The sequence below is a fragment of the Aegilops tauschii genome, chromosome 5, assembly GCF_002575655.3.
Source record: "Aegilops tauschii subsp. strangulata cultivar AL8/78 chromosome 5, Aet v6.0, whole genome shotgun sequence".
In the NCBI taxonomy this organism is placed as follows: Eukaryota; Viridiplantae; Streptophyta; class Magnoliopsida; order Poales; family Poaceae; genus Aegilops; species Aegilops tauschii.
Genome location: NC_053039.3, coordinates 185,491,692 through 185,504,199, shown reverse-complemented (window position 1 = coordinate 185,504,199; position 12,508 = coordinate 185,491,692). Strand labels below are relative to the sequence as shown.

Sequence of the window (12,508 nt, the reverse complement as noted above, 5' to 3'; positions counted from 1 at the left end):
GAGTGCATAGAGTTTGCAAGTACATACCAAACAGGGAAGATAGATTTTGCAAGAGGCATAAGTATTTGGAAACTAAATGGTTGCAAAAGAGGCTAGATGTTAGTGCTGAAATTTTAAAATATCTTCGCCATACTTGTGAACTTTGCAACGAGCATGGTCATTTAAATATCAAATGCAAATTGTTTCATGATCGAATCGTGTCCAAAAATTGTGATGACTTGATTTTCCTTGCACATCATAATGAACTTAGTTTGCTTTTGGGTTATGAAGAAATGAAACGTCAAACTAAACACATTCAGAAATATAACCTTGAGAAATTCCCCGATATTGATCTAGAAGAAATTTATATATATTGTGCGGTGAATTGCATTGAAAATCCTTATATTGCCAATTACATAAAGAAAAGAAAACAAATAGAAGATGAAGAGAATACTAACGAAAGGGAAGAGACCTCACAATATTCTCCTATTATTTTTTACGATGAATCAGGTAACGAGGAGGAGCCTTCTATTCAACCAATCTCATTAATAAGGAGCTCCAAAAAAAGGATTGAACCCACACATGATGTGAAGAAGAAAAAAAAAAGACGGAGAAGCAAAGGTAGAAAGGTATCCCTCCCTAATGATGTTGCTCCTATTACTCATTGTGATGATGATAATTGCTATACTATTGGTGCTATCCATACTATTAATGATGAGAGTGATTATGCTTATGATATGAAAATGCCCAAGCTTGGGGATGCTATGTTTGATGAGAATGACATGTTTGAGAATATATTTGCTGCAATTAATGTTTGCCCCAAGCTTGGGGTGCTATGTTTAATGAAGATGATATTTTTAGTCTCCCAAGTTTTGATGAGCAAATTTATTATAATGATATCATGCCTCCTACTTATGATGATTATATTGATGAAAGTGTGTTTGAAAGAGTGTCAACTTTAAGAAGTAATTATCTCACTATTTTGGAGGATGTTGAATCTTATTGTGATAATTATGAAAATGCATGGTCATGACTTTATTTAAACCTATAAAGATGCTAGCCAACTTGCCTCCACGGAGCTTCCCCGATTGGGTCCTCGCTGGCCGTCCGATCTGTCCCTCCAACTCAGTTGAACCGTTGGATTTTCACTTGCAGTTAAATCAATTTTCACCTCGCAGTCATTTTACTGCCCAATGACAAGTGGGCTCGTCTCACGCTTGCATTGGCTGGGTCATTTTCGGTCCGGTGAACCTTTCCTCGCACGTCGCGCATTGCCTGGTTTGCCTGCGTCTGGAGGGAAGAGCCCATCCAACCCTAGCCCCCGACCCACATCCACGCACTCCTCCCTCCTCCCTCTACAACCGTCGCGCCCATTCCTCTCTTCCGCCTCCCTCCTCCTTCCCAGATCCCTGCCACCGCCACACCCACTCGTCTCCTCCTCTCTCTTCTAGCTTCCTCCCCCTTCCCGATCTCTGCGTCGGCCGTCGCGCGAGAGGAGCAGCGGTGGCGGAGACGCTCAGGTGGCGGCGCTCGGGTGCGAGACGACCGAAGCGGGAGGGGCTACTCCGGGCCCCGATCTGAGGGTTCAGTTCCAGGGCGCTGGCACCTTCTCCCTCTACGACGCCGGGGGCGAGCTGGGGTTGGTCGTCACCACGGTCGACCACCTCCCGTCGGTGCACGACGGCGGTCGGGTCGGACCGGGACAGAACCGCAGGAGGCCATGAAGGGCACGGCGGCTGCTGGCGGAAGCAGCAGGGTTTGAAGGAGCGGCAGATGTGGGCAGGGTCGGCGGTTGGGGCAGGCTCGCCAACTGGGCAAAAGCGAGCGCTGGTGAGCGCAATGAAAGGAAGCCAAGCGTCGGCGTACGTCAACGATTCGGGCGCCTGCGGCATGTATCTTGGTGAATGTACAGAGCTAATGTTCAATACATTCTCTCAGGCATGAATTTACAGATTCAAGATTTTCTTACACACTTGCTATTTGTCTTCGTCCTTTGCTCAACTTCCATGGTAACCTGTAATTTTTTCTTATAGTTTTTAGAGGGCGTTTCGGACTCAAGATTGATCTAGTAGTGCACGTGGTGTGGTGTGACCAGGAATATCTGATCTGCGCCATGACAATATGGCCTTGCTGCAGCCAGGCGGTTCTTGGGAGTATGGTGCTTCGATTTGGTTCCTGTGGTGGTATCTTCCCTCCTCTCTCCTTTTATTTCTTATACTTATGCTTTGATGCTTTGATATGTTGTATTGGCTTAAATTATGTACTTAGTTGAGTCCTACTTGCTTATTGAGATGAACCGTTTACAAAGCTATGATATTAGTTTCAGAATTTGAAATGACACCGTTACCTATCTGAGATGATTTATTTTCAGAGTGTATATGGAGAGGCCGCAAGCAGCAGGGGTCAGCGGAGCGGCTGCTGCGGTCGACAGAGCAGCAGGAGCAAGGAGCTCGAGATGGTTCAGGTTTGCCTCCACTTCCTCTCTTGTTCGTTGGTATACAGCTAGGTTGTTATATAAAGTTGTTTGTTGTTATACCGCTAAGTTTTGGGGGCATTTTCTATTGTAGGTAGAGCGCCTACAACGATTACTGAACTGGATAGAGGTGCCTTATGATAGTATAGCTAAAGAACATCAGGTATGAGTAGATGGCACTGCCACCTATGTGTTTGATATTTGTTTGTTGTGATATTTCAGGCCCCCAAATTGTTGTGATGTAAATGAACACACGATATTCCTGTTAAAATGTAGAGACAGGCCTTGTTCTCTGATTATAAGGTTGTCCAGTGCTGGTTGACATTGTATATGTGTGATACCTAACAAATTGACTGTGTTCCCATGTTTGCTTTATTAGAACATAATAATCTGATGTTCATAGGGTATCAGGAGATGCTGGACCTTTGTAACTCGATTCATCAGTTTAGTTGCAGTCCATGCTAGCCACTCTGTAGTGTAGGCCTACATTCTGGTGAGATGTATATCCGCCTTCTCTCATCAGGCGGTGGCTTCTGGTGATCTGTTCCTTTTCCTTGTTTTTAATTTTTCCCTTCCCAAGATTATTATCACCCATCCCAATTGCTACCTCCTCAGTCATTGGTTTATCTCCCAGATTGGTTCTTTGGATGGTGAGGTTAAATTAATTGTGATTAGCTTCTTCTACAAATTTGTCCCAATGCAATTAGCAGGCTAGCAAATTCGAAAAATGAAATTTTGAGTGAGTGTGTGGATGCATACAGATAGTAGATGAGCAATTAAACATCCTCTATTTTCTGTAAGTATATGTGGATGTGCATAAAGTGTTCTCTATTTTTTTAACGAGTATATATTGATGCATATAAGATGTATATGGTGGTTTCCATTCTGGTTTACATGAGTAGTATGTGGAGCTTATTTAATCTTCAACTATTATGGCTTTATCGGTACTTCTTGACATATCAGGAGCTGGTGTTATGTTCTACCTGATCGATTTTTAGCAGACTTGGTGAGGGGGATGTTGGCTGAGTGCGCTCTTGCAGCGTGAATGTTGGCTGAGTCAACTGATTCTAGGTGCGGGTGCGCCCTCTCCCTGGGCGCCGCGTGCACATCGCGCTGTCTGCAGGAGCGTGCGGCAGGCTGTGGACGGGTGCCTCAGCTGCGTGCGTTTGTTCCCTGCCGCTGCAGGTGGGCTCTGTTTCTAGCTGGTTCGGCTCGTCTGTCACCGGCTTGTTTTCATGTGTGTGTTGTTGGTCTCGTCCCGTTTGGAGAGAGATGTTGGGCTGACCGATGCATCGTGCGCATGGGGTCCCTGGCTGACTCCGTCGCTCTGACCTGACTAGTTGACAGCCCGTGCGCTGCCACGGGCTTTGTAAAATTTGTACTGGTTGCATGTCGAATTTAACATGGACAGAAAAGATAGCCAATAACACACAAAAATGATCTAAAATCCCCTTCACTTGCAATGTATTTCGATAAAAAATTGACCGTATAATAGAAAGACCTATCATATCTGATTCACAAAATAAAGAAGGGGCTACAAAAACATTGAACTCTTTATTGTGCTCTGCATTACAAATGATAATAACACTTGAATGCCTTTATTATTTATGCTTAAGATACCATCTCACAAAAGCAAGTGTATTATTATTATCCATTAATTGAAGACAAACACATGGAGTATTTTGTTCCCTTTAAACAAATGTTTTAACAAGTTACAACCAGAAACTCAATTCCATAAAAAAAGAACTTGATTGCAATATGCAAAAGCCTATATTCTAGAACATGCAATTCACCATTTAGGTACTACTGCAACAAAACACATCTTCTAGAACATGTTACTATCTTGGGAGAGGTAAATACATCAATCTTTGATAACATTTATTGTTAAAAAATTATGTATACATTTATTTGTATTTTTATAATATTGTGATAAATCCATTGACGATTCTTTTCTAGTTTGTTTGAGCGGTGTAACGCCTGATTTGGTGTATCGGTTCAATAGTAACTCACAGAAGAGTCAAAAGGAAATGTGTGTTGTAGTGTGAACTCTGACATAAACCGATCGAAGGGAAAGCCTAATTCGGTATACACTCAGACTTTAAGTTCAAATATAAGTGTGAATCACAGGCAGCATTAATTGTGAACAACAAGGCTAAAATTTGCACAGAGAATATGTTGTCGCAAGTTTAAAACATATGTTTTTTCCCGTTTTAGCACAAAACTTGGAAAATACAGTCGGATTGAGGAGAAAACAAGTCTATAAGATTAGTTCTATCAATTGTTCATTATTCTATTAGCAACTAAAATAGAGAGATGGATAGATATATAGAGAAACAATACATAATCAGATCCCCAAACATCGTGAGGCAATATAAAATGTCTGAAAAAATATAGTTCTCTGAAATATTGCAAGGGAGCCCCAAAATATTGCAAGGGAGCCCCAAGACATTGACATTCTAAATTGCTTAGAGCTTAAATGCTTAATACAATCATGCTTCTCCATTTTGAGCCAATCCACCTAAGGTGGACTACTTCATTAATACATGCAATCATTCCAGATAGCCTGCAAAACAAGAGGTAAAAGTCAGTAAATATTGTACGAATAAATTTTTTAGTTGAATTGAAAGGCTCAAATTAAAAATCAATAAATATATGCAGGGTTATTTCATACTGCTAGTTTATTGGGCAGCATTAATCTCCTTGTCGGCATATAATGTATAATCCAAAATCATATTACCAATTTTGGGGCAACTTTATACTACTTGCGGATATAAAGAATATGATTAACTAACAAATATTGGATTGTAACAGATGTGAAAAAGTACTTCTATGCTTCAACGAATCATATGGTGTGAGTATCGTCTGAAAGCTTTTAGGATAAATAAAGATAGAGGGCTGTTTTGTTCAAGGAAACAGAATGACTCTCCTTACATCAAGTCTAAGTTCATCATCATTCATCATTGTTACATGTATAAAACGGGGAAATACACAATGAATAAGAGGAATAAGGATAGAGAGCTGTTAACTTCATCGCACTGTTCATTTGCTTATACTGAAGAAATAAGATAAGATCCCCTGTGACAAATCTATTTATATTGACAAATGAATTCCCTCCATTTGTTAAAAAGATGCCTATTTGGTTGATCTGGAAGGCAAAGGAGAATTTCAAAACATGTATATGGTACCTTGCTAGAAGGAAAAAGATAAATGATATACTTGTCTCAAAATCAGAATGGATGATAGAATTACATAGAGCGGTTTGCCCATTTCGAAGATTCTCAGTGTTGTAAGGAACTGTGTCAACGAATTCCCATAGAAAATATAGCGTATAATTCCAGGAAATGATTTATTTCTGTTACTCACAAACAACATGTACAACATTGAGAAGCTCCTCGTGAATCAAGCTTACAACACTAAATATTAGAAAATCATACTCTCTTCTTGCTAGCCGGTGGTGAGAAAACATGTGCTGCAATTAGTATTGAAATGTTCTCCTTGGTAGGTTCATGAAGAATGCCAGCAATGAGAATCTCATCCAGTATTTAGGCCTGAAAATTTCACCACTGGTACTCATGAGAATTAGTCAGTACTAAAAAGAATGGTGTAGCTCTCGCAAGAAATTTCATATAACTCCACTGCTGGTTCTTCGGTGTCTGAATTTCAGCATATATGTGAATATTAAATCGACCTCACATACCTAAAGAAATTAGGAAAAACACCAAGGCCGCAGTACGGCTCCTGTGTCTTTGACAATTTCGACACGCCTACCGCGTCCTCGCCGATTGTGGCGGGACCCCTACATCCTTGGTGGCGGCCACGGTGCCCACGTCCACCTGCAACCACGTTTGGGCGGTACTGGGGCATGCGGTAGCACTGGAGCAGCCACACACTTGTACCCGGCACTACTGCGTGTCAATGCAGATTAGAGAGATATATAGTTTAGGATCCAGAGATGGAAGAAGATACCTGGGCCGACACTGCTCTCGTTGATTCAAAAATCCCTAGGACCACCCCCAGCAGCGGGCCCTCTCATCCTCTTCAAGGCTACCTACCGCCTCGCGCTACTCCTTTTCTCGCTTATCTCCACTGGCGCTCACCTTTCCGCTGGTGCCATCCGTCATGCCCTTCGTCTGACAACAAAAATAATTTGTTGTGAATATATATTGCCAATTAGGCAGGAACAATCATTGCAAACTCAAAATTCGATTACTGTAAAAGAAGGAGCTTGATATCAGATTACTTGATCTTTCGTAGAGAAAAACAAAATACTAAACCAAACTTTGCTAGAACAGCAGGAGATCTGCCCAAATAGCTGCTCCATCACCATATGCATAGTTATAAGATAATTAAATATTCTGATTCATCTGCACGGGCATCAAGTTTCATTATAAGGGTTCAGATTTATTTTAGGGCAGAGAGACTTTAGATGGTTTCTATCTCCCTAAATTCTAACCCCAATGTGCATCTATGTCCCTGTTTCTTACATCCTCACTCACCGACCAGATCAAGAAGAAGCACCCAGATCATGATTCAAGTATTTTAAATTCAAAAGACAAAAAATTAACATCAAAATAATCTCGAATAACAATGGCACCACCAATACCAAAATTGAGAAGTACGCTAGATGGTTTCTCCGAATTTGTGAGATTTCCATATATCTAGATCTTATGTACACGGGCTCATGTCTAGATCACTTTCATCAAATACTCATCATCAACTTAACTTGGATAGTTGGTCACATGTGCCATGGATAGTTGGCCACATGTGCCATGTGGTACGTCTAGATCACTTGTTGGGCGTATTTAGGACTGCTCTCAACGTACAGGTAGCCACTCCTATATGTACAGGTACCTCACCGTACCGCTTCTCACCGTACAGGTAGCCCCCTCACTACACAGCAGCCGATCACACAAGCCGCTTGTCCCCACCATGGCGTTGCTCTGCCCACCTCCTCTCCCGTCAGCCTCCACAGCCTCGTGCCCATGTCCTCTCCCCACCATGGCCTCGCGCCACCCCGCCATGGTCCCGCCCCACAACCAACTTCGTCGGTATCAGAGATCGATGTTGTTGCTGGCGTCCATCCTCGGCGACGACGACCTGGCATGGCTCTAGGCCAAGGCGGTTGCCGAGGCAAAGAATCTCTGCCTGGCCGCCTAGAAGGGCGTGTAGCTGGCGGCCAAGCTGCCGTCCAAGCACACTCCACCTGTGGTCTTCCTGCAGGTCGTATTGTGGCTGAAGATACTAACGATACCAAAGATAAACGCAGAAACTTTAAAAAGATCATCTCAACAAGGTATGCAAGTAATTTCTTTTGGGTGTTTGAATTGCCACATCTTGGGTTTTGTTTTCAGTCCATTATATATTCTAGGGACAAACTTCATCTCATTTCATAGACCAAATAATATTTAACTACAGGACCAGATTCGCGTAAACTAATTTGCAAGGTTTATTCGATTTTGTGCATGACAAGGGGCAAGTAGAATTTTTTCTGTATGCACTTAGCAAGATTAAAGTAACAGGCACAAAATGAATCAAGTGTCTTCAACAAACAATTTAAAAGTGAAAGTAGATAAACAACTTACTAATCCACATAGAAGAGTGTTGAGTATTGAAATTTGATTTGCCGCATTGCAATGGTCCGCTATGGTCCTACAGTAATATGTGTATGACAGCAAAAGGATCTTCAAATCAGTATGTACACTAACTTATCCATTATAATTCGATATAGTATATGAGATAACTTGAACATCTCTAGAAACCAGTGTGGAAAAAATATAACAACCAAATCGCACGTGTGGATTTTCATATGCATCCCAGACGCTACAAACTTGATCAGAGCCGAGAGCAAGGAAATGCATATCACAGTTGCAATGACCGCTAGGAGAACCCTCTCCACATCCGCGTGTTGAGAGACTTGAGATATTAATTTTGCACGCACTCCACACAAGCACATTGATGTTATGTTAGCAGAGTAGAAGAGCCATCATCTTAAGTTAGGGTATACATTATCATTTTGGGTATGATCAAATGGAAATACCTGCTCATGTCGTCCTCTGATCCACTCATCCAAATCATCCTACAAAGCTCATGCATAATGGTTTAAGAAATAAAGTATATATGCTCAAAGGACGAGATTGATAGCTAACAAATAGTTTATGCTTACAATTAGCTTGTGGTCTCCTCCTCCAACATGTGTTTCCTGTTTGAGCGTTGTGAAAGGTCAGGAGGTCCAGGCAGGTCAAGGCGATGGCCACCTTCAACTTTGGCAATGCAAACCCCCTCTCGATGGCCCTCTCCACAACATCATCCATCCGCGTGTTGAGAGACTTGAGCTATTAATTTTGTAGGCACTCCACACAAGCACATGCATGTTATGTTAGCAGAGTAGAAGAGCCATCATCTTAAGTTAGTGTATACATTATCATTTTGGGTATGATCAAATGGAAATACCTGCTCATGTTGTCCTCTGATCCACTCATCCAAATCATCCTAAAAAGCTCATGCATAATGGTTTAAGAAATAAAGTATATATGCTCAAAGGACAAGATTGATAGCTAACAAATAGTTGATGCTTACAATTAGCTTGTGGTCTCCTCCTCCAACATGTGTATCCTGTTTGAGCGTTGTTAAAGGTCAAGAGGTCCAGGCAGGTCAAGGCAATGGCCACCTTCGACTTTGGCAATGCAAACCCCCTCTCGGTGGCCCTCTCCACAACATCATCCAACATATTGACATTTAGCTGACTGAAAGGAACTATAGCAAGGAAAGGGGAAATGTATCATCAGATAATTCTTTGGGCCAAATAGCAGAATCTTACTTAATTCATGAAATTACACTGCTAGGTGCTTGCAGAAGAAACAATGGCACGAGGAAAGATTCGTGTATGCATGTGCCTTTAGCAAGCAATAGCAAGAGGCAAAAGAATAATAATAAATAAATGCTCAAATAATAATCTTTGATGGGGGGGCGTTACACTGTATTTCAGAATAATCCATTCATTTTATGATAAAACCAAATATGCAGCAGAATAAAAAATTATACAAGGTGAGTAGTAGTAGATGAGTTTTTGAAGAATGGATCACTTTCCTACCACAAGGACTGCCCAAAAACAGTGCTAAAATATTATAAAGCATCTCATCAAGCATTCCTGCTCAGGTCCTAGGTATTGTATAATCCCTTCTTGCCATGTATGTATTCCTATACACATACAGCCTAAAATGCGGTAGTTAACAAAAGTCAAGACACTATAAAAATATATTAAAAAAAACTTCATCAGAATAGTCTCGGTATTCAATTGCTATCTTCTGATGACATCTGGGTCATTGTATTTTGAAATCGCAAACTGACAATAATTAACTGCAAAAATTGCCCGTTCATACATCTCCATCTGTCCATATTCACAAGGATTTCGCTGTCATAACTGTAGAGTATTTACTATTTACAGTGATTAGGCACACACACACACCCTAAAATCAAACACAAGGATCAACAAAAACACCTTATCTTCTTTTACTTCCATCACATTCCATTTCTTTTGACAAAAGCTAGCGAGTTCTTGCAGTTTCAATAACAAGCAGGTAGCTGAAACTCACATCAAACTAATGTTCCAACTATACAAATAAAAAACTAAAAATGAAAAATGGAGATGCGTATGCTTGTTCAAATAAAAAAAAGTCACATAAACTAAATTTTCCTAATAAAACCTCCTTGGATAGCTTATTCTAATTAAAATGTTTAATATCAAGTGAGCAACATGTTCCAGAATAATGATAATTAAATGAAAGCAATTGGCTAGTTAATAATCCCTCTGTAAAGAAATATAAGAGCATTTAGATCACTACTTTAGTATTCTAAACGCTCCTATATTTCCTTACAGAGGATGTACATACAGTTGCAGGAAGGTAAGTGTGCATATACAGGACAAAAGCAGAAAATGTTCAACGCCAGGGCTATGAGATTAACATACCAGCTCTATCAACTGTTATTTCTAATTCAGTAAATTTGGTACAAAGCTTTTATAAAGCAGCCCTTAGAACCTCAAGCTTCTGAAAAATGTAACTATAACAGAAGAAATGAGATGTGTTATGTACTGCAGACTGTACTACCAAGCAAGCAAAGAAAACAAAGTTTGAAATTCAGATCATTTCAGTACCTTATTCAGCATGCATAATAAACCTTATTCAGCTTGGTACTCACAAATACATTGATTTTGAAAGAGCAAACATTTCCTGCATCGAACTTGAATTTCTTTAAGATGTGATTGGGAACACTTGCTAGTGTCCAACATAGCCTATGTCAAGTCTGCACAAGACACCTAGCCAGACATCCAACTTGAATTGGCAGAATCAGCCTTTTCTCATCTGATGGGTTGTAGTTTATTCAGTTTTTTTTCTTTCAAAATGGCATCGCTCAGTACAAATTTACGTAGGCACGCAGGCGAAGCCGTTTGAAGCTACAGCCAACATCAGCAAGAATTCAAGCGAAAGGCACCGGGGTAATAGGAAATGATCATATGACGAAGAATTAAACATAAAAGAAAATATTTTTGGAGAAGGAAGAACATGTCAGGAGGATCTGATGAACCTGCTACGCATACTCATATGGACTTACGGTTCCGGTGAAGTGGAGCTGAGGGAAGAGGGGATCACGAGCAGCGGCGGGATGGTCGGCGCTGGAGCTCATGGCGAAGTGGACCTGTGGCGCGGCGGCGGGGGAAGGGGTCGTTGGCGCGCAGGGCAGCGGCCGCGGTGGGACGTGGGGGCGGCGGCCGCGGCTGGATCTGGGCGTGATGGCCACGGCTAGAGCTGGGGCGGCGGCCGCGGCGGGAGGTGGCGGGGGCAGCCACGACGGGCGGTGGCGGTCGCGGTGCGGAGACGGGTTAGCGTTTGAGGGAGAAAGATGGGGGAGGGGATCGGCGGCGGCTGCGAGGGCGAGGGCAACGGCGAGGGGATCTGGTGTGGTGTCGCTCGAGGGCACCTGGAGGCTTCGCCCGTCGCTCGCTCGTTCGCACGTTGCCAGTCCAAGACGGGTTTTTTTTCGCTGGTTTTCTTTCGTTGGTTTATTTTCGTCCGTTTTTTTGGCGTGGAGGGGAGTACCTGGAGACATCGCTCCCTCGTAACATTGGTTGGTTCGATTTTTTTGGCGTGGAGGGAACTACGTGGGAGGTGGGAGGGAGGACGAAAATAAACCGTGATAGGTGGGACGAAAATAAAACCCGGAACGCGGACTACCAACTGAGACATTAGGAGTAGAGATTGATGCATCGTGCGCGGGGGCTACCATGCCGCTTCCCGTCATGGCGTCCTATGCGGCGCCCCACAAACCCTACCCCCTGAATCCCCGATCCACACCCGTTGCTCCCCTTCCTCCGCCCTCCATCCTTGGTGACAGAGCCGCCACACCATTCCCTTATCTCTCGTTCGTCAACCCAGCCAACACCTCCATCCCACCTTCGTCGTCATCACGACCGACCACCTCCTGTCGCTTAGGGTCCATGACGGCGGCCGGGTCGGGCCGGGGTAGAACCGCAGGAGGCCAAGAAGGGTAGGGCGTCTGCGAGCAGAAACAGCAGGGTTTGAAGGCGCCAACTGATAAAGAATGTACCTTTCACTTTCTTATAGTCTGTTGGTGGCGCTGCCAGTTTGGTTTTCCTTTAAAACAACAAATAGCTTTACATGTTGCTGTATTTGCATCTTTAGCACCATCTCTTTCCATAAATATTGAGATGGTTCAGGGTCAAAAGCAATGAAAGAGTATTTCAATTTTGATTTCCATCTTTATACAGAATTATACCAGTGGCTGTCCTATTACTATCCCGCTTAGGATTACCTATATCTCTTGTCGGCTCTTACGGTCTTATGTTCTATGGTCTTTTTTCCTTGAGCACCTTTTGTCTCTCCTACATGAGAAGGAGTTTGGAGAGTCTTATGCGAGCAGGACTAGGACAATTAATCAACCACACAAGAACTTGGATTGATGATATATAGTATAGTATGGTTACTCTCAGCCTGGCCTGCCATGTTTTATGTGTGTACTTTCAATTTGGCTGCAATGGGA

At 42.5% G+C, this 12,508-nt stretch overlaps 1 protein-coding gene and 1 long non-coding RNA gene across 12 annotated transcripts; one reads left to right on the top strand and one right to left on the bottom strand.

The window, feature by feature from the left end:
• Positions 1-1,245: 1,245 nt before the first annotated feature.
• LOC109741177 (uncharacterized) lies at positions 1,246-3,902 on the top strand. 4 transcript variants are annotated; one of them, XR_012184453.1, is made up of 5 exons: positions 1,246-1,917; positions 2,013-2,162; positions 2,351-2,443; positions 2,547-2,615; positions 3,416-3,902. XR_012184453.1 is itself a non-coding variant. In XM_045228597.2 (5 exons), the coding sequence occupies exons 1-4, from the start codon at positions 1,753-1,755 to the stop codon at positions 2,591-2,593; spliced, it is 393 nt and encodes a 130-aa protein (XP_045084532.1). In that variant the 5' UTR covers positions 1,471-1,752; the 3' UTR covers positions 2,594-2,615; positions 3,416-3,689. The 4 variants fall into 4 exon arrangements, 2 of the variants coding, with proteins under 2 accessions (XP_045084532.1, XP_045084531.1); XM_045228597.2 differs by having other exon boundaries at positions 1,471-1,917; positions 2,075-2,162; positions 3,416-3,689; XR_012184452.1 differs by lacking the exon at positions 3,416-3,902 and having other exon boundaries at positions 2,547-2,814.
• A 1,742-nt stretch (positions 3,903-5,644) lies between these two features.
• Positions 5,645-11,480, bottom strand: LOC109741178 (uncharacterized). 8 transcript variants are annotated; one of them, XR_005756675.3, is made up of 10 exons: positions 11,063-11,480; positions 9,029-9,205; positions 8,903-8,941; positions 8,616-8,784; positions 8,490-8,528; positions 8,035-8,101; positions 7,176-7,666; positions 6,419-6,582; positions 6,150-6,341; positions 5,645-6,000 (listed from the first exon to the last, which is right to left on the bottom strand). It is a non-coding gene; the product is annotated as an uncharacterized lncRNA (long non-coding RNA). The 8 variants fall into 8 exon arrangements; XR_005756671.3 differs by having other exon boundaries at positions 8,616-8,941; XR_006663838.2 differs by having other exon boundaries at positions 7,324-7,666; positions 8,616-8,941; positions 11,063-11,479.
• Between the last annotated feature and the right edge of the window lie 1,028 nt (positions 11,481-12,508).

Bases quoted from the DNA above. Each gene is read 5' to 3' on its own strand.
- LOC109741177 (XM_045228597.2), top strand. From the start codon at position 1,753: ATGTGGGCAGGGTCGGCGGTTGGGGCAGGCTCGCCAACTGGGCAAAAG. The intron at 1,918-2,074 runs GCATGAATTTAC...TGGTGTGACCAG, and splicing joins TGTTCAATACATTCTCTCAG to GAATATCTGATCTGCGCCAT. The intron at 2,163-2,350 runs GTATCTTCCCTC...ATTTATTTTCAG, and splicing joins TCGATTTGGTTCCTGTGGTG to AGTGTATATGGAGAGGCCGC.